This window comes from Dendropsophus ebraccatus, chromosome 6, assembly GCF_027789765.1.
Source record: "Dendropsophus ebraccatus isolate aDenEbr1 chromosome 6, aDenEbr1.pat, whole genome shotgun sequence".
Lineage (NCBI taxonomy): Eukaryota > Metazoa > Chordata > Amphibia > Anura > Hylidae > Dendropsophus > Dendropsophus ebraccatus.
The window spans coordinates 12129524-12156875 of NC_091459.1; the positions used below are offsets into that span (position 1 = coordinate 12129524).

At 42.0% G+C, this 27352-nt stretch overlaps 1 protein-coding gene across 3 annotated transcripts in view; it reads right to left on the minus strand.

The window, feature by feature from the left end:
• Nucleotides 1–6240: 6240 nt before the first annotated feature.
• Nucleotides 6241–27352, minus strand: part of MCPH1 (microcephalin 1) — a 207842-nt gene continuing 186730 nt past the window's right edge. For all 3 annotated transcript variants that reach the window (XM_069973445.1, XM_069973444.1, XM_069973443.1), the window contains exons 13-14: nucleotides 12324–12561; nucleotides 6241–6506 (exon numbers count right to left, since the gene is read on the minus strand). In XM_069973445.1, the coding sequence (XP_069829546.1) occupies nucleotides 6451–6506; nucleotides 12324–12561 (294 nt within the window). In that variant the 3' untranslated portion in view covers nucleotides 6241–6450. The remainder of the gene's footprint in view (nucleotides 6507–12323; nucleotides 12562–27352) is intronic.

Genomic DNA, 27352 nt, shown 5'->3' on the forward strand with positions numbered 1-27352 from the left:
GGGCCGACTAGATGGAGCGGGCGGGGGGCTTATTCTGCAGACAATCTTCTATGTTTAACCGGTATATGTATATATATATATATATATATATATATATATATATATTAGATCAGTGATGCTCATCTCTATTTATTTAGGGAGAAACATAAAAGGATATTTGCATAAATCATACTAAAGATAAAATATATACTAAAATTATACAGTATAATATCATACATACAGCAGAAGGAGAAGTACGGGGCTGCAATTAATTTTGGCAGCAGCAGGGGCACGGGGGGAGAACATAAACAATGTTAACTCTGTCCCCGCACCTGTCCACTGCCAGATCGCCGATCCTGGACCCTCGCCTAACTCAGGAATCATCACGACCTGGCTGATTGACAGTCTGCTCAGCCAGCCAGTAACTGGGGTGGGACCCAGATCCAGTCAATGATTAGCCGAGCGGCCAGTCCATCAACTGGGACATGCATTTGATGACGTCACGACTCGGCGGGGGTCCCCAGGTTGGTCAGGTGGCGCATCACAGGCACAGGGAGAGGTAAGAAATCAATCATGCTAATTTTTTCCCTTGACAACAATTTGTGATGGCCGGACTTCTCTTTTAAGGAACAGTAGTACTCCCCTACTCCAGTGTTAAGTACAGAGGGAAACCTACTGCAGACTTGCAACTCCCCTGGCTTTATTTGGAGTCATCCTATTTTAGGCCTCCTTCACCCAGTCACCAAGTGAAATTACAACCCGTAATGAAGGAAGTGCATAAAAGAGAAGCTTTCACATGTCAGTGATATAGAGATGATATACGGTCCGTACGCCAAGAGTATAACAGGGATTGAACTTCCTTCCGGACCCCATGCATCATTATTCATTATAATACAGTGAGCTCCTGAAAAGCTGGAGCAGTACACTACTAACCTCACGTGGCAGGGCCAGTTCAAGAGCGGAGCGTTTTAATTATTTTGGAACTCACTGTATTAGGCCATGGTCACATGTAGTATGAGACCGGCCGTTCCGTGACCCGCCCGGTCTCAGAAAAGATCATCCTTAGCGCCACTGAGTTCTGATGCGGGCACATTAGTGTGCGCCCGCATCAGGACTCCCCACAGCACACAATTGAGCATGCGGCTCGCTCCATTGTGTGAACTGACAGGGTTTTCTCAAACCAGGAGAGGCAGAAACTAGTACTAAGTCTCTGAGGCAAAAAAAAAAAAACAGGGTAAAAAAATCAGAGGACAAAAATACAGACCAAATCAGGAGACAAAAACGTAGTCAGGGACACAAGCCAAAGTCAGGAACCAATATGTCAGGATAGCTATCACAGGATAGGAAGCAAGTACAGGAACACAAGATAAGCGCTATAGCAGGCCCCAGGCATAGAGAACGACTAAGGGCCCTATTCCACCGGACGATTATTGTTCGCATAATCGTGATGATCTCAAACGACCGCTATTGCGAAAGACCTGAAAACGTTCACTCATTTCCATAGAACGATAATCATTACATATGATCGTATTTGCGATAGTTTTTTCTTCGCTATTTCTTCGCTATTGCGTTCGTATCTACTGCGAACGACTGAACGATGTCTTATTCAATGCAAACGATTTGCGAACATTATGCGAACGAGCAACGATAAAAATAGGTCCGGGTCTTATAAAGCGATCAACGATTTCTCGTTCAGTCGTTAATCGTTAACTACATTTCAACCGAACGATTATTGTTTAGATTCGAACGATTTAACGATAATCTGAACTATAATCGTCCGGTGGAATAGGGCCCTAAGTCTTAAAAGATGCAAAAGGACGCTGGTTGACATCAGGGAGATCAACCAAAACACCGCAGACACACCATCACGGAGGAAGGTCTGGCTAGTTCACTGACGTCAAGACACGTGATGGAGCCTCTGCAGTGTTTTTTTGCATATTTGATTTTCCAGGGGACAATGTTCCTAGATTCACTGCCGTCGAAACACGTGATGGTGTCTCTGAGGTGTTTTGGTTGATCTCCCTGAAGTCAACCAGCATCCTTTTGCATGAACTTACTAGTCATTGCTCCCACTAGCCAGATTCCTACTCCACACTGATGAGGGGCAAATACCTCGAAACAGCTGTGGATGGATACCTTGCTTAGGTGGTTTCCTTAATTGGAGACATTCCTTGGCTTGGTTGTTCCTTCCCGGAGGAAGGTCTGGCTAGTTCACTGACGTTGAGACTCGTGATGATGTCTCTGCAGTGTGGTTTTGCATAAGTCTTAACGGAGGCCAGGTCCCGGTCTCAGAGGTGATGCCTGAGAGGCCAGACAGACAAGAACTAAGACAGGGGGATAGGGCTGTCAATCACTGGCAAAGAAAGGAGGGAACTGTGAGGACCCGGCTGATGATAGCTCAGGAGCCCAGCTCGCTTTATAGAGCCCCAGGACCTATTGGCATACCAGAACATCATTGGTTCTTAAGGGGTTAATTTATTTGAACAATCCGGTATCTTTCAATCCACCTTCTTCTCCTTCTAACGACAGAACTTTGGTTATGTTCCCACTATGAAACACATCAGTTCTTTGGACGGACGGTGGTTCGAGCTTCAGAATTTCATTAAGTCTATGGGACAGGCGGAACTTTTGGGGCATATTCCGTAGTTTGAGCATACCCGTTCTCATAACGCTCATATCAGTCAGTTGTATTTCTTCAGTCTGTCAATGGGCATGGTCTGTTTTATGGCATAAAAGGTAAGATGTTAACTCCCAATAAATGAGTCCTCTCCTTTGCCCCCCTTACTCGGTGTGTCCTCTCCTTTGCCCCCCTTACTCGGCGTGTCCTCTCCTTTGCCCCCCTTACTCGGCGTGTCCTCTCCTTTGCCCCCCTTACTCGGCGTGTCCTCTCCTTTGCCCCCCTTACTCGGCGTGTCCTCTCCTTTGCCCCCCTTACTCGGCGTGCTATTCCCATTTCCTCCCATGACCATAGACTCCTGTTCCGTGACAGAATGTTCTGTGTTACAAACATAAGTAGCGCCGGTCACTGATAACAGAAGCATTTGTATAAATGAGAAGAGGCTGCAATCTTTGTGTTTATATGCGGCTCAGCTTCCCGCTGCTCTATAATACAGGATTATAGGAAAGCTTAGGAGTTACATAGCGAGCATCTAGAAATCTGCTCATATCCATGTACATCACTGTCTCTTATTTACTTCGGTGAAAATCTTTTTCTTTTAAATCAACTGGTTTCAGAAAGTTATATAGATTTGTAATTTACTTCTATTTAAAAAAAAAATAAAATCTACCATCGTCCCATACTTATCAGCTGCTACATGTCCTGCAGGAAGTGGTGTATTCTCTCCAGTGTGACACAGTGCTCTCTGCTGCCACCTCTGTCCATATCAAGAACTGTCCAGAGCTGGAGAGGTTTTCTATGGGGATTTGCTCCTGCTCTGGACAGTTCCTGACATGGACAGAGGTGGCAGCACAGAGCACTGGAGAGAATACATACCACTTACTGCAGGACATATAGCAGCTGATAAGTATGGGAAGACTTGAGATTTTTTTAATAGAAGTAAATTACAAATCTATATAACTTTTTGAAACCGGTTGATTTGAAAGAAAAATGTTTTTGCCGGAGTGCCCCTTTAAGTTATTTTGCTTATATATTTGAATACTTGTCACCAGTTTCATGTTGCTCAAAATACTGAAAGGGCCCTCTGTACAGCCATAGAGATAGCTGTTATGCCTGCTTTGCGTAACCCTTTCACTACCATGGTCATTGATGCCTCAATGCCCAGATCGTTTTAGGACATCAGCTTATGGGATCATAATGATCCCATAAGCTGATGTCCATATGTCTACCCCCTCTCTGTCCCCTGCCGCTGTTAAAATCGTGTGACAGCGGCAGGGGAGAGAGGGGAGGGGGCAAAGTGCACGGCCGCGTGCCCTGCCTTCCCTCCCTTCCCCCGCTAGCATTGATCAGTCTTATCTGTGATCTTCTCATAAAGCCTGCCTGGAGAAGGCTTTATGAGAAGATTGCCCATTAGAACGAGGTTAGCAGATCGCGGCGTTGAGGGGTTCTAAAACACTGCGATCTATAGCAATCCAGCCCTGGACAAACTGATGTTTTAGAAAGTTATACAGTTTGTAATTTACTTTCCATACTTATCAGCTGCTGTATGTGCTGCAGGAAGTGGTGTTTTCTTTCCAGTCTGACACAGTGCTCTCTGCTGCCACCTCTGTCCATGTCAGGAACTGTCCAGAGCAGGAGAAGTTTTCTATGGAAAGTACTGGAAGATTTTTATACATAGAAGTAAATTACAAATCTCTGGCACCAGTTGATTTAAAAAAAAAATATTTTTTTTTGGGTGGTATCTAAATATAGATATGAATACCATTATTGCTACAAATGTAAGTAAATTGACCAGTAAAATGCATTTTATTCAGACAGATTGAGCTCAGTGAAGTTAAGAGATGTTTCTAACCTTTAGATTTCCAGTTCAGTAAAGCAGCAAGGAGACATGATATATTACAGGTGTCCAGAAATGAGAACCATTTAAACTCTTATTTCCCCCGGTCTGAAGATGATAAATGGAAACCGGGAACTTTACTTTCTTAATAAAGACTTTGTGCCTCCGACTTCCTCAGGAGTTCTCTGTAGGTAAGACGTACTGTACCTGCCGGCTGGAAAGGAGCCGTGTGGATATATAGCTGTATAGGAGAAGTGTTACAGATTATATTTCTCTGCCTTTCTATTATCCAGTGATTTGCAGCCAAAAAGTAAGGTAAAGTAACAAGACAAAGGAACCATCAAGGCAACATATGCAGATACTAGAGACAAAGCAGAGAACCTGGTGAGGGGATACACTTATTTATTGTGAAAGGTTTCACTGTAAAAGAAATTTTGAAGTAAATTTATTTAAAGTCTTAGAATATCACCAGCACTACTCTTAATATGCACAGGGTTGTTCTGCTATGCGCTTATTGGGCCTTTTTCACACTTGGGACTGCAAATAACTGCAACGAAGGTGCACCTCACGGATAGTCGTATTATGTAAACAACAAGTTCAGTAAAAAGCTGGGGGCACTCACCAGGATATTGCAATGCTTCTTTATTTCAACATGTAGTAAAACCTTCAGTGACACTGTTCACACTGTCACTGTTCAACAGATGCCAAACCACTTCACATATACAACATAGATATGACGGCCATTTCGCATGCATGCACGCTTCATCAGATGCATCTGATGAAGCGTGCATGTGCGCGAAATGTGTCACCGAAGGTTTTACTACATGTTGAATCGCAATATCCTGGTGAATGCCATCGGCTTTTTACTGAACTTGTTAGAAGTAAATTTACTTACTTTAGTGACTTTGTTGTCTCTAGACGGTTTTAACGGCGTTTTCTATACAAGTAGATTGAGTATATTAAAGGGCAGCCGGCAGGGGAGAACTTACTGCAAAACGCTAACTTTCCTGTCCATCTGCCCGCACCGCACCACTACACCTGCTCCGGGACCAGAGGGGGAGTCATTCCTCTCCCCCTCCCCCTCCGAGTCCTGCTGATGTCACAACGAGGGGGAAAATGCTTTCCCAGCTGATGAATTGTCCACTCAGCCAGTGACTGCAGCAGTGTCCCGCCCTAGTCACTGATTGGCTGAGCGGTCAGTTAACCGGGTCATGACGTTGGCTGAAAGATGGTCCCGGCGGGGGTCCGGAAGCGGTGATCTGACGCTGGAGAGGCATGGGGAGAGGTGAGTTAAGCTTCTTCCTGCAGGACATACAGCAGCTGATAAGTATGGGAAAACTTAAGATTTTTAAATAGAATTAAAATACAAATCTATACTAGTCTCTGAAACCAGTTGATTTAAAAGAAAAAGATTTTGCCGGAGTACCCCTTTAAGTATAGAATAAAAACTGATTCCAATAATCTTTCTATTACGGATGCCGCCATTGCTGGAACACCGCCACAGCGACATGATCTGAAGCTTCGCTCCCCATGTGGCTTGTATTCTCACACATTTATGATGGCTATTTAGTAATGTTCTTGTGTTATGCGCCTTCATTTTATTATTCTCCGGAGTTCCTATCCCTTCATGTTTTAATGTTACTGTGTCTTAATATTATGTAACTTCTGCGATTAATTTCTAAAGAGAGAAAAGTCAGCGCTCAGATCTGTGACTGTTCACCAGTAATAGATAAATAGCTTCATTCCCAATGGGGAGATTAAGAGAACAACGATTTATCATACACAATATGGGAACTTGCTCCCCTGAGTATGTATTTTATTAGTAGAAAGTATTCAAACAATTCATACATCCAGTTAAAAAGTTCTTCCAAATCTGCAACATGTTAGACAATAAAAGACCATGAGCATAAAAAGCAGAATGTCGAGCAATTATCCCAGCAGCCAGTTCATTTATTCACAGTCGTGTTCTGTTCTTCATCCCCAGAGGGGCCTCCGCCATTGTGCATTGTCGGCAGGATCAGTCTTCCAAGAGGTAGTTCTGAATAGGGAGCAGTTTATGTTGAGTTACGGAATCTAGAAAAAAAACAAAAATTATTATAACTTAAAAATAAATAAATAAATAAAAACTGTATACATCTATATACTGTATATGCAGAGCTCCAATAATAATAATAGTAATAATAATAATAATAATAATAATAATAATAGTAGTAATAGTAGTAATAATAGTAGTTAGAATAATAATAATAATAATAATAATAATAATAATAGTAATATGAATAACAACAATAATAATAATAATAATAACAATAATAGTAATAATAATAGTAATAATAATAATAATAGTAATATGAATAACAATAATAATAACAATAATAGTAATAATAATAGTAATAGTAATAGTAGTAATAATAGTAGTTATAATAATAATAATAATAATAGTAATATGAATAACAACAACAATAATAATAATAATAATAATAATAATAACAATAATAGTAATAATAATAATAATAGTAATAATAATAATAATAATAATAGTAATATGAATAACAACAATAATAATAATAGTAATAATAATAATAATAATAGTAATAATAGTAATAGTAGTAATAATAGTAGTTAGAATAATAATAATAATAATAGTAATATGAATAACAACAATAATAATAATAATAACAATAATAGTAATAATAATAATAGTAATAGTAGTAATAATAGTAGTTAGAATAATAATAATAATAGTAATAATAGTAATATGAATAACAACAATAATAATAGTAATAATAATAACAATAATAATAATAATAATAATAGTAATAATAATAATATTCCTGTCATTTTTTATCCCTATTCTCTTAATTTGTTTGAAGTATTCCCAAGGAAAAGAATGACCGCATGTTATTCTGATGTCAGAAACCGCTGGTGTTCGACTGACTGTAATAGATGGGTGAACCTGGCAGCAAATATTAAAGGGGTACTCTGGCGAAATGAACTGGTTTCAGAAAGTTATATGGATTTGTAATTTACTTTTATTTAAAAATCTCAAGTCGCCCATACTTATCAGCTGCAGCATGTCCTGCAGGAAGTGGTGTTAATTTTTTTCAGTCTGACACGGTGCTCTCTGCTGCCACCTCTGTCCATGTCAGGAACTGTCCAGAGAAGGAAAGGTTTTCTGTGGGGATTTACTCCTGCTCTGGACAGTTCCTGATATGGACAGAGGTGGCAGCAGAGAGCACTGTGTCAGATTGAAAAGAAAACACCATTTCCTGTAGGACATACAGCAGCTGATAATTACTAGAAGACTGGAGATTTTTGAATAGAAGTAAATTACAAATCTCGATAACAACTCGGAAACCAGTTGATTTGAAAGAAAAAGATGTTCGCTGGTAAGCCTTTAACCCCTTCAAGACAGAGCACGGATGTCCGGGTCAAATTAATGTGATGTTCCTCCTCGCCTTCTAAGAGCCATAGCGCTTTTATTTTTCCACCTACAGGGCTGGTTGAGGGAGGCATTTTTTGCGCCATGATTTCTAGTTTTTATTAATATCAAATTGGTGTAACAGAAAAATTTTGATTGTTTTTTATTAATTTTTTTCCCTGATATATAATTTATTAAAATCAGCAATCCTGGAGTTTTTTTCTTTCCGTTTACACCGTTCACCGTGCGGGAACAATAATGTTATATTTTAATAGATGGGATGATTCCGCACGCTACGATAATATGTTTATTTATTTCTTAATATTTTTATAATGGGCAAGGGGGTATTTTAAACTTTTATTGGGAGAGGGGTTAATAAGGTTTTTTTTAATACTTTTAAAAACTTTTTCATTACACTTTTTATCACTGTATATGCCACAGCATAGATCAGTGTTATCGGTGATCTATGTATAGAGTCTTCCTGAGAGCAGACTCTATACATGGATCGTTGATCTGACAGGACGGAGGTAAGAGGCTTATCCCCGCCTGTCGGCACAATCGATCGGGACCCCCGCAGCATGGCTGCTACCCACAAAGAGGGGGGATGACCCAAGGAGTGTGTGTATACTTTGTTGGTGTGGGATGAGGAATCTCAGAGTCTCTTTATCATAAAATCTGCTTTACTTGGGGAACACTTGTGTGCAGAAGGTCATACAGCTTTGCATTGACAGAATACTTTACACTTGATTAGGTTAGTTTTCAGATCTGCAGTGAGCGGATAGGAAGTAGTACAGTCGTGTGGACTAAGTTGCATGCGGAGAGTAGAGAATCAGAATAGTAGAGAGGAGTATGTCGTGAGAGTCCCAACCCAAGTAGTAGTGTGCTCTGCTGGGATGTTGGAGGAAGAAATAGAAGAATACTTAAGAAGAGAAAGAATAATTGTGCCCATGTTTTGACTCTTGGGTCTTTGTACCACTTATTGTCCTACCAGTGTCGGGGGACCCGTCCTAGTGGCTGACACAAGCCCCAGACCTTGTTTCCTGGGATGAGCAGAATGCTGAGGGTTCCCTACTGACACCCGCGCTGCGAGATAGAGTTCATTGGCTTCTAGCAACTTTGCTCTATCCAGATCAGTTCCTGGCCTTGCTTTGTGGATACTGTCCTGCACTGTGACTTTCCTAGGCCACAGCGTTGGTTGACATGATCTCTGACTTGTCCTCTCTTGTGAAGGGTTTAACAATGCATAGTGTCGAGTGGAGTTACTTGAGAAGAAAAAGGTTAGCTTCATGTGCCTGGGTCTGCTTCTAGACTGCACACTGAGACTAGGGACCTGGCGGAGGGCCAGGGCCCAACTAGACTACTGTAGAGAGCGCTCTGGCTTGTGTCCTTCCTCTACGGAGTCTAGTGACAAAAGACCTCTACACTTCCTCTACCCATGTGACTTCCTATCTACAGCCCCTGTAAGGTGTGCTGTGAATGGGTAAAGAGTTCATATGTAAGAAGTAAAGAGAGAAATGATAGGACAGAAGAAGAAAACATGCTCATTGGTCTACAGATCCATGTGACATACAAACAAATGATAACCCTTGCAATACTACAGCTGTGCAGCAATGACCTACATATACCTACAATAGCGACATCTTGTGGCGAAACTTTAACACTACTACATCACCATTTACAAAAAATACAGGCTTTTGTGAAGGGTGTAACTACTAGCAACACTCTAACAAGTACAATAGAGAACAAGACATTAGAAAAGGCCCCTCACAATGCTGCAGTTTCTATATGCAGCACAAGGGAGCAGCTATATGGAGTGTAGTAATAACCCTCTGATATGAGTGACTATAAGCAGCGGAAGCCCAGTGTATGATAGAGCAAAGCAGGCTGCTTAGCAAGCCAAAAACTCACTGTAATAAATCAACATAAACTGCAGGAGAATGCAGAAGTATTTCATGCACGCCGCATAATAAAACGTAACTGTCATAAATGATGAATATACGGCCATTTCCTGGATGTTGTACAACACATTGCTGCTTCTCATTAGCTTTATTATCTCTATAAATAAGGCTGCCCTGGGAGATGAGCCGCTCGGTATAACAAAAGAATGTGACATCTTCCCTCTGTCATCTCTATATTGGCAAATCCTTTCTAATAGAGATGAGTGAATTTACAGTAGGAGTGTAGCAAAGCGCTTTCTTCCTATTGGGATTCTGCTCATCAGGTTGCGGGCTACTCTGCTCCATGCGGCTCCTTCCCGGGTGCTGGGAAAAGACGGATCCAGTCCTGGGTAACTCCTCCCAGTTTCCCAGGACTGGATCCATCTTTTCCCAGCACCCTGGGAGGAGCGGAGCAGACTTCAAAGGCCGCAGGCTAATGAGCAGAATCCAGATAGGAAGAAAGCGCTTTGCTACACTCCTATTGTAAATTCACTCATCTCTTTTTAAATAAGCACAATGTTTGGCTGATGTTCTGTTTTTCTTTTTTTTTTTTTTCTAATATACATATATTAAGGATAATTATTTCTATGAGTTATATATAATGTACTAGTAGGATGGAATAGTAAAGTGGTGATGCTAATAGAGGGAAAGGGACTGCAGCAGGTATACAACATTAGCCCAAAAGGAATAATCAAAGCCCCTGTATCCCAGGCCATCTGAGCGCTCACAGAGGCAGTCATGCGATTGATGGACACACTGAGCCGTGACTCTCTGTACTGGCCAAGACTTCATGTGTTTAGTCTGTTTTTTTCAACCAACACAAGACTGAAAAGCTTCGGGAGACTGGCTTTGTTTTGAAGTACTTATAAGTTCTGTGCTGCAGGGGACCAAAGACATCACAGAATACTTATCCCTCCCCTCGCCCCCTAGCGTGGCTCCCAGGTCTCGGTGACAGCCGCCGGCTGTCCTTTTTAGCCGACATCTGGGTATGTCACGTTCCCAGATCCTCCAGCTGCAACGTCACAGCCCTGCTGATGGATTGCCTGCTCAGCCAGTCAGTGACAGGGGAGATGTCCCGCCCAAGTGACTCATTGGCTGAGCGGGCAGTACATCAGCCAGATACGTGACATTGCAGCTGGAGGAGCTGGAGGAGGCTGTCAGTGAGACCCAGGAGCGGCACTGTGAGGTGCGGGAATTAGGTAGTACACTTTGTTTATTAAGTTCCCGCAACCCCCGCTTTCCTGTCATTATTTTTATTTTCGCTGGACTTCACGTTTAATAACGTAGGTATGCAAATAGACATGTTTAAAAAATGAGATTTTAATAAGGGAACATGTCCTTCCAGAAGCCAATGACCCTACATTCAGAATGCTCTCTATTTCACTCAACCCCTATATGTACAGTATGTATCCAGCAGTTACAAGGTCTATTACGTTAAGGGCGACCAAGTCATTATTTATTCAGGATTTAATAGTAACGGCAGAATAAGGCAGAAGTTGTAGTGACCTCTGTACGCAGGTTCCGCATCCCACCCGCATTGCTGCATCTGATGGAGAAGACCTTTAAATGCTTCTCATTCCTTGAAATCATCTCTCCTCTACTACTTGTCATACTCTGATCCATTAGGTCTATCAGTATCTGTTTGTGCCAGATTGTCATTATATTGCAATTCCCAAACTTTTTTTTTAAGAACCTCGGGAATGTTGAAATGGAAGTCACTCCGAGTTACCTTGTTTGACTTCTTTCTAACATTTAAATATATACAACACTCCTCAAAATAGAGTTGTCCTATAAGATCCCCCCATCTGCTATTAATGGTATGCTAACCCAGTAGACCCTCCCTATGAGGTCTTATTAGGAGGGGTGCTGGGTGTCAGCTGTGTACTCCCTGGTTATAGTAGCCTTCCAATTAACACATACTCTTTTCACTTGATCTGCCTTAAACGGAATCTGTCACTAGGTTTATTCCGAAGCATAAACTAGTGACAGAAATGCTGACCAGATCGGTGTATTACTTACATCATTCTGTTCAGCCGTTTTCCTAATATGTAGGAGAATAGGATTTTTGCCACACCCCCTCCCCCCGCCCTCCAGCTGCTGCCTATACACAGCATGGATAGATAACTGCCAATCAGCAGTTGGTGGGCGGAGTTTTCTGCTTCTCATGAATATCCAGGACTACTGAGCTCATGCACATAATGGAGAGGGCTACTTATTGTCCATGTTATTCAGGAGGAGATCTCTGGATCAGCTGCACAGGACAATGTAAGTGATACATCATTCTGTGCAGCTTCTCTGTCACTAGTTTATGCTAGCCTTAGATTCAAAAATTCAAACGTTGTATGGAGCTATAATATGGTGGTGGTGCCAATCTTTTCTGTGTTGCGATGGTGAGTCAACTAGGTTTTAAATACATATCCAGCAGTATATATAAGATCTGTGTGTATATATATATATATATATATATATATATATATGTGATGTTAGTATCACAGCACAAATACAGTATACAGATTATAGTTTGTCACTTACCCAGCAGCCATTTCTCTGACAGACACTGTAGGTCTGGCGGTTTCTTTCCGGTAAACAGCCCAATGCAATGCTTGGCCTGGCGTAGTGTCTTGCACACCTTACCGCCACATAGCTGCAACACTTCGGAGAGCTTATCACACGGAGGCTGGCTACTCGGAGATATGAAGATGGCTGGTAACCTGGAGAACAAATCCTGGCTGTACTCCCCGGCTGACAGATGGCGCTGCAGTCTACAGATCTGGTGGAGAAAAACAAACAGTGGATTTTACATGATAGAAAACTTCTGTTATAGACAGACAACGTAGGTCATGGACCTTTTACACCAGGGATGGGGAACCTTCCGCCCTCCAGCTGTTGCAAGCTTTGGCTGTTCAGGCATGATGGGAATTGTAGTTTTGCAACAGCTGGAGGGCCAAAGGTTCCCCATACTTATTTTACACAGACTGCTTATCGGGAAAATAGTTTATGGCCATACACTTTCCATACCTGACGCCCAAGTGATCATTCAGTTATCTCCCTTATCCTCCCCATACACAAAAATGGCCGAAAGATCCTGTGTTCTCTATGAGGAGGGTTACGCCGCAGAACGTCTCTTTAAAGTCCATCAGCAACTTGACCTCAGAATAGCCCTCCCAGCATTACAAAGAAGCTACAATGTTGCAGATAAAGCCTGCCAGGGACTTGTTTACATCAGTTGTCTCAGAAGGGAGGGGGAGACAGAGAAAAAAGCTCACACACAGATTTTCGTGTCTTCAGCAGAAAGCAGCAGCTGAGAACTGGGGGAAGGAGACTGAATAGATAATAACAAGTATGGAGGAAATTGTTAGTCTCACCATGGGCAGCAACATATGAAAAGTTATGTTTGACTGGAATACCCCTTTAAGAATAAAGATGTCAAGAGATGATTTTTCATCATACCTGACCCTTATCTTCACCGTTTTGATCGGATGTATACTGACGGCCAAACCCAAAGCGAGTAGCAGTTATGGCCAACAAAAGTATACCCTGTATGGGGACCTGTAACGTAAACGGCCACTTGAATAATCTGGTGATCATTCGTGCAGCCCTCGTCTGCGCAATGATGGAGCCAGGTACAAAGCTTCTAATACTATCTATATAAACAAAGGTTTTATTATTACTATGGAACTGGGATTCATGATTATACTGAAGTCCCTGAAGAGAACTGAGAAAACTGCAGGGAAAACATGCAAACTCCAGGCATATAGTGGTCCTGGTCACATTGAAAACCAGGACCTGAAAGGCAACAATGCTGAACACTTAGCCAACGTACAATTTTTGTTTTATTTCATTTTTTTTTCTATTATTTTGTAGGGAAATTTACTATAAGAGGTGTGGTGAAATGACTTGGGTTACCCAACTAAAATATGTTTCTTTCAAATCAACTTGTATCGGAAAGTTATATAGATTTGTAATTTACTTATATTTGAAAATCTCAGGTCTTCCAGTACTTATCAGCTGCTGTATGTCCTGCAGGAAGTGGTTTTCTTTTCAGTCTGACGCAGTGCTCTCTGCTGCCACCTCTGTCCATGTCAGGAACTGTCCAGAGCAGTAACAAATCCCCATAGAAAACCTCTCCTGCTCTGGACAGAGAGGTGGCAGCAGAGAGCACTGTGTCAGACTGGAGAGAATACACCACTTCCTGCAGGACATACAGCAGCTGATAAGTATGGGAAGACTTAAGATTTTTAAATAGAAGTAAATTACAAATCTATACAACTTTATAAAAACCAGTCGGTATGAAAGAAAAATACTTTCGCCAGGAGTAACCCCTTAAAGTTTGAAACTCAAATAATGCTAGACAATGGCGAGTAGGTTAAATATAAATCGTTCAAGTCAGTGGAGACAGAACAATGATAAATCATCCACCGTTTGGAAAAGAGAGAAGGCGGCCATTTGTTAGCTATTTCTGAAAACATGACCGACCTCGGATGAGGAGCATTTCTCAGTATTACGAATGTGTGCTGAGGTTAACATGAGAAATGTTTGGATTGGACACATAATACTTCCTCTGTGTGCCAAGTTACTGAACTATACTAATAGGGCAATTCATCAACCCTGGAAGATGTGCTACCCCTCTCCTGTCTGTGCTGAGCAGAGTCCGCAGTGACAGCTCTCTCTATTAGGTAATATAAACAACCACTCTGTCATCCCTCTGTCTCTTGTCATAACAGCGACCAATAGAAAGGAGCAGCAGTCCTAAAACTAATGAGGTGAGAAGTCACGTCTTACATACCAATCTTACCCAATCATTGCAGGGGAAAAGCAGCACAGAGGAAATCAGCAGAGAACTACAAAGCATTTCCTGATATCCAAATCAGTCCCGTGTTCCATTTATCTACATATATCTACACCACATATACAGCTGAATTCATATAAAGTGATTCCACATCGGCATTTAAATGGTTAATCGGCTAATAGCCTCGGTCCCCAGCTGCTAATAATGGCCAAGGTACAGAGAGGGGCCACATTGTGAGCACGCTCTGTACCCTCCTAATAGCAACATGACGGGTATATCCGTCTTTAAGGGTTAAAGGGGTAGTTCACCTAAAAAAAAAATTATTTTATACCAAGTAGTGCCAGAGATTGGTAATTTACTTCTATTAAGTCTTCCAGTACTTATCAGCTGCTTTATGTCCTGCAGGAAGTGGTGTATTCTTTTCAGTCTGGAGAGCAGGAGATGTTTGATGCTGCTCTGGCCAGTTCCTGACATGGACAGAGGTGGCAGTAGAGAACACTGTGATAGACTGAAAAAAGTACACCACTTCCTGCAGGACATACAGCAGCTAGTAAGTACCGGAAGACTTCAGATTTTTTTATATAAGTAAATTAGAAATCTCTGGTATTTTCGGAATAAAAAAAATTTGTTAACAAACCCTTTAGCTGCAGCTGCTGCTCAACTGTCCTTGTGACCTGTCAACCCTACAGAAGCTGCACACTTAAGCAGTGACTGACTTTATTGTTTATTTTTTGGTGCCCTAATTGCGTTTAAAAAAAATGGGGACTGGCTACCTACAGTAGCTACACTTATCATAAAAATAATAAATGTCACAATCATAGACAACACAGTCTTACACATAAAGAGTTGTGTAAACATCCACAGTGCAGCAAGTGAAGGCTCTATTACACTAAATCATTATAGGCCTTACTTGGCCTATTACCATCTGGTCAGGTCGGTAATTGTTTCGTGTAACAGCACAATGTCTGCTGATCGAGGTGTTCCAGCATGTTGGAAGAGCAACATTTGTGCAGCGACGGTCTGCTGTGCGTCGCTCTGTGTAATAGGAGCAGCAATAGACCGCCACTGACTTCAATGGCCCACCCAAATGATATAAGGGTCATTCGGGAGCCCCCTTCCACTGCTCCCCACTCGCTGTCTGTGTAATAGCACAGGCAGCAAGCAGGGAATGTGGGGGAAGCGAACTCTGAGCTGACGGGTCGGCGCTCTCTCCCCACGGAGCATCAGGCCGTGTAATACGGCCTTTAGAATAAATTACAGAAGGTCACCAACCCACAATATATCTGCTGCTCAATATTGGATGAAGTAGTGGTGGGGAGATCTGTCAATATTAAAGTTAAAGTGTCACTGTCGTTTCGTGTTTTTTTTTTTTTTTTTTGCAGAAATCAATAGTCCAGGAGATTTTAAGAAACTTTGTAATTGGATTTATTAGGCAAATCTGCCATTATCTGCATTCATAAAGACTTTCCCCAGGTCCCCCCTCTCCCCCTCCTCTCTCTCATTCACTGCTCATTATCAGGACATCTCCACTCTTTTACACAGTCAAGCCCTGGCTGTTCTATGGAGAGGGGAGGAGGGAGGAGGGAGATTAGTCGGCAGCAGAGAGCAGAGAACAAAGGATTACACTGCCGGGAACTGTGTGAAAGACGGTATGCAGAGGTCAGAGCTGACTATGAGAGGATATAGCCCGGTGATGTAGCTGTAAATTAACTCTTTGTTGTCCTGTTTTGGTGCCTCATCTCCCTCCACCCCTCCCCTCTCCATAGAGAACAATGAAGACAGGGGGGAGAGCTTCAACCTGCTTTTTCAATACAAAAATGCATTTTTCAGCTAATAAACCCAATTACAAAGTTTGTTAAAATCGCCTGTACTATTCATTTCTGCAAAAAAATATTTAAACGACAGGTACACTTTAAAGTTAAGTCCTGAAATGTTAGCAAATAATGTTCTGTTTTTATATGTTAATGTAAGTATACAGATTTCAAGGGAGGCCTACTGAGGTATATATTGGTAGTCTATTCCAAGTGAACACTGTTTATCCTCGTCAAGATGTGGGAATGGTTTTCCCCTCATTGGCATCACAGCTTTGGCATCCTCCCGATATACGTCACTGCTGCGCATTTCTGATAGATTCTGCTCTTAAACTCCTGGCCTCCCTTTGCCCATAATATTAAGTTGGAAGGATTTCAGGAGACCATGTAGTCGCTGTGATGTATAAACCAGAAATAAACCGGGTACTTTTTGTTCCCAGCGTATTTATTTTACATTTGTTTCTGTGTATCAAAAATAGCAAAAATGTTCACAGATATGTGTAAATATACATAAGAAAATTGTGGCGGAGGGGGGAGGAGCGTTTTATTTTATATACTGATTAATACACTTATTTAAAGGGAAACGGTCAGCAGCTTTGACGAATCTAACCTGCTATGTCCCTATTGCACAGGAGACGCCGAGGAGGAAGGTATGTCTCTTAGGCTGGGTTCACACTGCGTTTTTGCACTCCATTTTTTTTTCATCCGTTTTTTGCAAAAAACAGATGAAAAAAACGGATGCATTTGTGTGAATCCGTTTTGTTTTTTTTTACGGACAAAAAAGTAGTGTCAACACTAGTTTTGTGTCCGTTAAAAGAAACAGCTCCGTTTCGATCGTTTTTGGTTTTTTTTATAATGGAAGTCAATGGAAAAACGGATGCATACAAATGCATCAGTTTTTTTGCAAAAAACGGATGAAAAAAACTGAATGCTAAAAAGCAGTGTGAACCTAGCCTTACCTTCCTCCTCCTGGCAATACCGGTGCAGTTAGTCGTTTGCTCCATGGTCCAGTGAGACCGCTAGGAGCAATGACCCGCCGCTATAGCACCAATCAGGCCCGCACCATTGAACATGATTAGAGAGTGGTGGGCCGGCTGGGAACAGATCGTCGATTAGGGGAACGGATCGGCGATATGGGGAACGGATCGGCGATATGGGAATGGATCGGTGATATGGGAACGGGTAGTTCTCGTAACGGTATTACCGGACCATGGAGCAGACAACTAACTGCACCGGGACGGCGCAGAGGAGGAAGACATAAAGAGACATATTTTCTCCTCTGCGTTCCCCTTTAATTTTCCTAACCTCATTCAACATGTTACTGATATTTATACATAAACTTCAGATTTCCAATTTTTTTTTTTCTTCTTAATACTCAAGCAATTTTCCGTCTTGTTACATTTCTAAGCGGGGTTTATTTGTCTTTAATAAATTGTTCAAATACCCCAAAAAGGTCAAAATAACATTATCAATTTAGCATATCCCTTACAAAATAAGCTCAATGCCTAAAGAAACAGCCGTGTTGCTTCAAGAAGTCGATCGGGCGGACGCTCGGACGCTCAGGCCGATAGGAATAAAAATTATATCCAAATTGTTTCACGTAGAATAAAATGTTATCTCAAGTATTCGGCTATATTATAATAAACACAGATTAATCTCGGAATCATTTAGGAATATTTTTATTTCCAGCCGACTGAGTCAATCAAATAACCTAATATTGGTTTCAGGAGAGCTGTGGAGCTGAAGGTCTTTGTTCAGAAGGTTTGGCCGTGATTGACACAAATTTTCTGAATTGTCAAGATTGGCTCAGAGAGAGAAACATGGCTGCTTTCTTCTAGAGACAGCACCTCTGCTCTCCTCAGTCTGGGTGTATGTTTTGCAGCTCTGTTCCACTGAAGTGAGTGAAGCTGAATTGTAACACCACACACAACCTGAGGCCAGGGGAAGCGCTGGTTTTGAAGGAAAGAAGCGGTGCTTTTTTAAATTCCTACATAACTTATTTATCCTGTCCTTTAATTTTTTTCATAAACATAAATTTGTAGTATTCCGATAATTAAAAAAAAAAAAGAAAAGAAAAAAGAGGGCATATTCAACTGTCCCAACGCCTGTGCAGTGTTGCGTCCTGCTCCTGGACTACAGTCAGCTGTCTTAGCTCCCTTCCGGCTATGTCACGACTCGGCTGATGGATGCCCGCTCAGTCGGTCAGTGAGTGAGGCGGGACACCCCTTCAATCACTGATTGGCTGAGCAGGCAAAATCCCACCAGCTTGCAACGTTTGAGCCAGGTCAAGACGTACCCTATTAGATTAAGTGATTTTTAACGATTAATGACTGACAATAAACGATCACAACTCGATTGTTTATCATTAACCTGAAATCGTTCACCATATTACACAAAACGATGCATTGCCCCCTGGGAAACATGAATATGCAAAACAAGAGCCCGTGGAGCCTCACTGAAGGGCAATGCACCTAGGATTTTACTGCATTGAGCTCTCTCACTAGCAGACGGCAGTGTTATCATTTGGCTGGTCTCCCTAAGATCAGTGATCTGTTTCTCTTATGGCTCTACTAAGCATTGCTCCCACCTAGCCAGAATCCTGCTCCACACTGATGAGGGGCAACACCCCGAAACAGCTGTATGTGGATGGTTACCTGGCCTTAGTTTTTTCCTTGTCATTGCATTGACTTATAGGGCCACTTAATATGGTGGTTTTGGCGGTTTCCTTACAGGAGCCGCCCCTTGGCTGGGTCCTTCCCGGAGGGATATCTGGATAGTCCTGTGTTTCAAAACTCTTCAGTGAGGCTCCACGGACTCTTGTTTTGCATATTCATGTTTCCCAGGGGGCAATGCACCTAGGATTTCACTGCATTGACTAGCAGCCGGCAGTATTATCGTTTGGCTGGTCTCCCTGAGATCAGTGATCGCTTTCTCATAATGATTTTTGCCATCCCCTCATCGGACTTCTTCTTTAACAATGTGGTACAGGCCGTTATATAACCTAGTGGAAAAGCGTCTCTCAGGGGTCTGCATGCATAAGAAATGCCCTGTGCACCAGTTTTTAGACAAAATTCAGGCACAGACGCAGATTAATACATCTGAGGCCCCGATTCCATACATGTCTTTTACTAACAATCGAGGTTACCCACATACAAGGTGTTTTCCAGATAATTATCAGAAAAAAACGGTTGTTTACAAGGACCAGCCGGGTTTTGCTGTAGAAAGCATTCTGTAGATGGAAATTCCATGTTGGCTGTAACCATCTAATGCTCTGCCAACAGAGACCTGCAAAAGGGATACAGTATAGAGACACCATGATGGAAATAATAGAATAACAAGAGCAAGGTCTACTGTGAAAACAAGAGCACTCAAACAGGAAGTCGTGTAGGAATCAATAAAATGTAATGTACGTGCACGGATATACGGAAATCAATGTATGCAATGTATAGTACTGGTAAATAGCCCCTCTGCTATTATATACTGCACTATTATTACGTCCAGACGGACAATTCCGCAAGGTGTCTCTATTTATTCAAGCAAAAGGTGAAGGGATATGAACTATCGAGAGAAAAACTTCCATTTTAACTAATAAAACTCTCATTAGTCTCGGGTTACCTGGAAACATACAGATGGATAAAATATAAAAAAAAAAACTGCTTCAGTCCAGGATAAACACAAATCAGCCAAGTCACCGAAAGAGAAAGTCGGGTCATGGATCTAGAGCTCGAAAGGGTCACTTACAGATCGACCACTAGATACTTTCCCAAGACACATTCTTTTCCTATCCGCCAGCTAATCCGATATGACACCAGAAAGCCTTCTTGATTTATCCGACCACATTCACATGCAGTATAGGCCGCTCATTATCCAAACAAAAAATTGCATAGAACACATGGCACAGAATGCAGTTTTAATCAGTAGTAAAGGCATCACACAGTGTATTTAGCGTGAGCCAAAGGCCACAGTCTGTTATGAAAGCAGTAAAAAGAGATGGGAAAATAATCATCTCGGGTCCATAAATAACCTAAAAAAAAAAAAAAAAAAAAAAAGGTCAGAAATTTGACTTCTAAGACCACGCGTTTCAGCATGTGCATGAGAGGTGCCAATACAAGGAACACGAGCTGACAACCTGAAGTATGAAACAAGAGATCTGGTGTTAGAAGAAGAACTAATCCCTGGGATCTGGGGAGGGAAGGTCATCCTGCTGACCCCATACGCTGGACATAAACTCCCTCCAAATACAAAGCATTGTCTCAATTAACTAGAAGCCATGTCTCCACAGTAATGACCAATGTGATTGACAATTCGGGACCATAGGAAGGTTGCAGCATGATCCCTTTATTGGGATTTGAATCTTATAAAACAAACAATGAAGTCTATTCATCCAACTGGAGGCTCCGACAGAATATATATGGTGAATAATAAATCATTTCACTTATAAGTAACTAAATAACTTATAAATACAACTACAACAATCATCATTACACACAACGGTCTAAGCGAAAAGTGCTGGTATTGGTCACACATGTTGCCAGGACCACTCGATATATTTGGAGAGACCATCTTTAGATCGTTCATAATTGAATGATAATCGTTTCGTGTAATAGCAGACAACGATTAAACGACCAACGAGAAATTGTTGGTTGCTTGATAGAATTTGGACCTATTTTTTACCATTGATCGTTTGCAATTGGTGTAATAAGACGTTGTTAGGTCGTTCTCTCTGCAAATAACGCAGTAGCAATGACTGGACGACCGCAAGAACCATCATAAGTAGCGATCATCGTTCCGTGTAACTGAACGATTTCAGGTCGTTCGCCATAGTGGTGGGTTTGAGATTGTTAATTGTTGAGAAATCTCTTTGTGGTATAGGACTCTTAGAATACCCCTTCTTCTCCAGTAGCCTCCAAGCAGTATATGTTAAAGGAGAAGTTCCCAGAAATGTCATGTAACCGGGTGAGTGATTGCCCGCTCAGCCAGTCAGTGATTGGGGCAGGACACCATCCAAGCCACTGATTGGCTGAGCGGGCAAAGACCTCCCCCTACCTGCCTTTTTTCAGTTTTGTGGGACTTCCTCTTTAAGTTAACCCCTTAAAGCTTTATGCCCTACATGTATGGTGCACAAATGGTGGAGCTGTATGAACCTAGTTCACACCCCGAGCTTGCGTCATTCCGAGTGACTATCGGCAGCTGGCACTCACCGCTAATGGCCGACATCAGCGTTCATGCTGGTGTTGGTCATTTCCCCCCTTAGCACAATGGTGGGACCAAGGGTAGGCAGCCACCTAGCACGCTCATCTAATGCCAGGAAGTAGGAGGTCCATTTTTATTAAAATTGAAAAATAAAAAAAAAAAGAATTTTAATTGTGCCTCACCAATGAGCGCCCTCTCCTTCCAATGGAGGCAAGTGCTCATAAAACCACTGGCTGTGTGGTCTTTGCCAGGTTACCTTCTACAGCGTTACTCTGGTGCCTGTTTGAAGATGGTACTGCAAGGGTTAACAGCTGCCAACTCCACTACATGTTTCTGCTGTTGCTACAGATGGGAATGACAGGAAGGGGAGAGGGGGTCTGCTGCAGCATGTGCAGGGCTGGTGTCATGGCTCTAGTTCAGTGACAACGGCCCTGCGGGGACCCCCCTTCCCTTTTGTCCCAAGAAAAAAATTGTAGTAATAATTTTAACTCATAGTTTACTGGATAGAAGAATTTTTTTTTAAAAAATGAATTCATTGCATGGCAGAACTATAATAATAATATAAAATTGAGAAAATGGTCTTAGGAACTGGCTTCACATAAATTTGGAAGGACACGTAGGAGAAGATGAGTCCAGTGGCTTCCACACAATTTGCAAGATGCCACAAACCATTCTCTATTATCTATAACCTCACAAATACATGATACACTGCCAATTAGCAAGTTTTCCAACCTACATCATCACACCAGCACATTTCAAACCCCATCTGAAGTTTGCCAGTGAACATCTGGATAATCCGGAGGAGGCATGGGAGAAGGGCATGTGGTCAGATGGGACCAAAACAGAACTTTTTAGTATCAACGCCACTAGCCGGGTTTAGAGGAAGGAAGAGTACAACCCCAAGAACACAGTCCCAGTGGTGAAGCATGGGGGGTGGAAACATCATACTGGGGATGCTTTTCTGCAAAAAAAGACAGGACAACTGCAACATATTGAAGGGAGAATACACGAGGACATGTATTGTGAGATTTTGGCCGATAACCTACTTTCCTCAGTAAGAGCATTAAAGATGAGTCGTGGCTGGGACTTCAAGCAAGACATTGACCCAAAACACACAACCAGGGCAACTAAGGAGCAGCTCCGTAAGAAGCATGGCAAGGTCCTGGAGTGGTCTAGCCAGTCTCCAGAAAAGGACCCAATAGAAAATCGTTTGAGGGAGCAGAAAGTTAATGTTGCCCAGTGACAGCCCCAAAACCTGAAAGATTTAAAGATGATTTGTATGGAGGAGAGGGACACAATCCCTGCTTTAGGGTATGTTCACACTGAGTAAAACAGGCGGAAACAGGCACCTGTCTCCGTGTCCCATAGCCCGTCTATGGGAGAGTGCGTGAGGGGAGGAGCACTGCGGGATTCCGCCGTATTTGCTCAGTGTGAACATACCCTTAGCATCTGCAAACCTGGTCAAGAACTATAGGAAATGTCGGATCTCTATAATTACTAAAAAAATTTTTTCCTGACACCGGGGAGGAGGTGGCTAAGGGAAAGGATGTCCACTCACCTCCCCAGCTCCAGCGGCGGGTCCCGCATTGCGGCGCCCTGGTCCCTGGTTGCTTCCTGGTGTCTGACGCAGGCCTGAGACGATAAGTCTCAGGTCCGCTCAGCCAGTCAGTGACAGAGGCAGGATCTGAGCGGACTTGAAATGGATCCCGCCTCCGTCACTGACTGGCTGAGCGGACCTGAGACGTTACGTCTTGGGCCTGCATCAGGAAGCGGCCGGGAACCGGGGACCAGAGCGCTGCGATGCGGCACCCACCGCTGGAATCGGGGAGGTGAGTGGACGTCGTTTCCCCCAGCCACCTACTCCCCCCCCCGCCGGACTACCCCTTTAAGTTCAGTTTTCCAACTAATATTTAATAATAATGCTTTTATTTGTATAGCGCACACAGATTCCGCAGCACTTTACATAGTTTTGCCAATTATTGCTCCCTATCTCCATTAGGACTCACAATCTAAATTCACCTGTCTGTATGTTTTGGGTATGGGAGGAAACCAGAGTACCCGGAGGAAACCCACCCAAACACGGAGAATACATACAAACTCTTTGCAGATGTTGCCCTTGGCGGGATTTAAACCCAGGACCCCAGCGCTGCAAGGCTACAATGCTAACCACTGAGCCACCGTGTATCAAAGCCTTCTTTCATTCTGTCTCTCATAGGTGAAGTGTACCTACGACAAAACGACAGACCTCTCCATAAACTTCCAAATCAGCAGCGTATCAGATACTTATTTCCCCCACTGTATAGTGATATAGGCAGATTAATGTTAAATACATGAAAATGGACACAATCCTCTTACATCCTGTGATAAAGCGGCAAACTATATCAACCTGCAATGCTTTTGAAATTTATGTTAATTTAAAGCACGAAAACCAGAATTCTTCCTGTTCAATGGATCAGAAAAATACAATGATAAAAAAATTACAATGATGGGTAAGTCTGGTGAGAAGCTGTCAGGAGGAATGGTACAACCAGGGAGCAGATCAATAACTGCTTCCAATTATCCTGAGAAAACACCAGCGAGGTTGTTTGGGCTGACGGGACGGTCATCCACTACTGGTTGTTTGGAAACATAATACAGTCAAAGCTCCATAAACAAATGTAACCTATATATCCGTAACCTGTGTCATATACTCCAAATAAACAGGTGAACTCTGCCCCTTATCACATAGATTGTATGTCAGGAGAACATAAGATGGAGAACCAGGTCATAGAATCATCGAAATTCCCTGTTAGGCTCTGGTCATATTGGTCGTATTTTCCACTAGATTTTGATTTTTTTTTTTTTCTTACTAAAATCTACATTTTACTTTGATGGATGGAATAGTATTGCACCCAGTCAAAAAAAGACGTTTAATGTTTGAATGCAGGTTAGTTCGTGTAGAAAAACTTGACTAGCCTCCATAGAGCCCTGACCTTAAAGGGGTTATCCAGCGCTACAAAAACATGGCCACTTTTCCCCCTACTGTTGTCTCCAGTTCAGGTGCGGTTTGCAATTAAGCTCCATTTACTTCAATGGAACGGAGTTTCAAAACCCCGCCCAATCTGGAGACAACCGTAGGGGGAAAGTGGCCATGTTTTTGTAGCGCTGGATAACCCCTTTAAAGGCGTATTCAGGGCAACAAGTTTAGCTGCAGGCAAGGAAGGGAACATAATAAGGAAGCTCTACTTACCTGTCCCCGTGACTGCACAGCGCTGTCTTACTACTCCCAGAACTGGGTGTTCTCTTCTTCACTGTTACACTGGGACCCAGTACTATAGGTCATATTAGCTTTTATAGATTGTCATCAATATTCATCTTGCTTGTCTTGGATTACATATTATTAATGCATATTTGTGTCCTGGTTGTATACGCAGACATATAAGGCTTATGCACCAGGGTAAGGGTCCTTTTACATGCACAGATTTATCTGACAGATTTTTAAGCCAAAGCCTGGAATGGATTTGAAAAGAGGAGAAATCTCAGTCTTTCTATTGTGTGTTTTTTGTTTATAGGCTGTACCTGGCTTTGGCTTCAATAATCTGTCAGGTGTGTGTGTGTGTGTGTGTGTGTGTGTGTAAGCCCCCTTAGACACGCTATATTTTTCAGTGAGCATGTTGAGATTTTTAAATGCTACTCCGTTTAAAAATATCAAAAATATCTTTCAAATCAATTGGTTTTTAGAAAGTTATATATTTTTTAAATTTACTTCCTGCAGGAAGTGGTGTATTCTTTCCAGTCTTACACAGTGCTCGCTGCTGACATCTCTGTCCATGTCAGGAACTGTCCACAGCAGGAGAGGTTTTCTATGGGGAGGTTTTCTATTTGCTGCTGCTCTGGACAGTTCCTGACATGGACAGAGGTGGCAGCAGAGAGCACTGTATCAGACTGAAAACAATACACCTCTTCCTGCAGGACATACAGCAGCTGATAAGTACTAGGAGACTGGAGATTTTTAAATAGAAGAAAATTACAAATCGTTATATCTTTATGAAACCAGTTGATTTAAAAGAAAAAGATTTTCACCAGAGTACCCCTTTAATGATTTTTTTTTCCGTTTAGCGAGGACAACAGATCTTGTCACAGAAAGCAGATCTGAACACTGAACGACTAATGACGCAGTGTGACATCTAAACAACGGAGAATGCTCTATGCCAGCTATTATCACCCGTCCTCAGCAACCGGGTGCAGCTAAGTATGGAGTGGATATATAATAGGAACCTGACAGACCCGCGACACATTGTTGATGATTAATGGTGAGTTTACACGGAGCGATAATTGTTGGAATCTTCGCATTTGAGCGATAATCGGCTCGTGTAAACACAGCGAACGATCAAGCGATGAGCCAGAAATCGTTCATCGCGATCTTTGAACATGTTCTCAAATCGTCGTTGGTCGTTCGCTAAAAATTTGCAGATCGCTTTGTGTAAACAGTCTTTGACCGATTCACCCTATGTGTGAGATGGGCTTAAGCGATCTTAAAATATAAAATCGTTTACTCAAAATCGTTAAACGAACGATTGGACGAATTATCGCTCCGTGTAACAGGGCCATAAAACGTTATGCATTGTGAACTAATTGTATAGTAACTAAATCAAGGATCTTGTCCTCCAGAACTTCTGCAACTGCTGTTACTTATTATCGGTTACACACATCTCAGTCGGGTTTCCATAGTATGTACATGTCTACAAATCTACTATATATGAATATACAAATTACTATAAATATTGTTCAAAAATTTCAAATAAAAAAAAACAAAAACTGAAATTAAATTTTTTTTCCCTCTTTTTAAGGGATTGAGATACTGTATAAGGACAGATTTGCAATGCGTAAGGAATGTATAAAGTAATAAACAGCAATGTTAGTGGGAAATGATCCGGCCTTCCACCTGCTTTACCTTCTTCTCCTGACACAGTTTGCAGTAAACACGACTGACCACGTATATTGCACAAATGCAACTTGTCAGCAATTTCCTTCCGTTCATTTTTTTTTTTTTTACTCTATCCTTTAAAAGCAACTTGAGAGGAAAATTCCCCCCGTAGACTTCTAACAGCAGATGACTCAGTAGCACCTGAAAATATGTTACACTGGCATTCTGAACTTCCTGCTTCATGGAATACCAAACAAGTTGTGTTTCCTTTACAAATAAGCTATTACATCAAACCTTGTCCCTATAACTTCCGTGTGGGTCTCGGATCCAACATTTTTGTTGGCAGACTTATGGATATTCTAATTAAAAAGCAAGGGGGGGAAAACAAGCATCAGTCATCTGCCTCCAGTCACAAAAACAATCCGGCCTCTCAGCTTCCAGCGGTGAAAACAACAAAAACAGAGAACGCTCACAGAATGAAAAAGAATTGTCAGAGAATTGTTTATTAGTTAATTCTAACTAATTCTGGATTATCGGACTGTCGCAAAAAATTATATAAAAAAAATGTAAAAAGTATAAAATAAAATAATAGTATAAAATAATTCTGACCCAATACAAGCACTTTCATTTTCCATCACATAAGTGGCACTAATCCCCCACCACTACTACTGGGGCGGTGCAGCTCCCACTGCTCAGAAGATACTTGTTTTCTTGACAACCTGTATACTGTACATCTCTTCTTCCTTAAGGTGCGTTCACACCTACAGGATCCGCAGCAGATTTGATGGTGCAGATTTGATGCTGTGTTCAGTTATTTAAATGAAATCTGCTGCGGATCCGAAGCAGTAAATAAGCTGCGGAT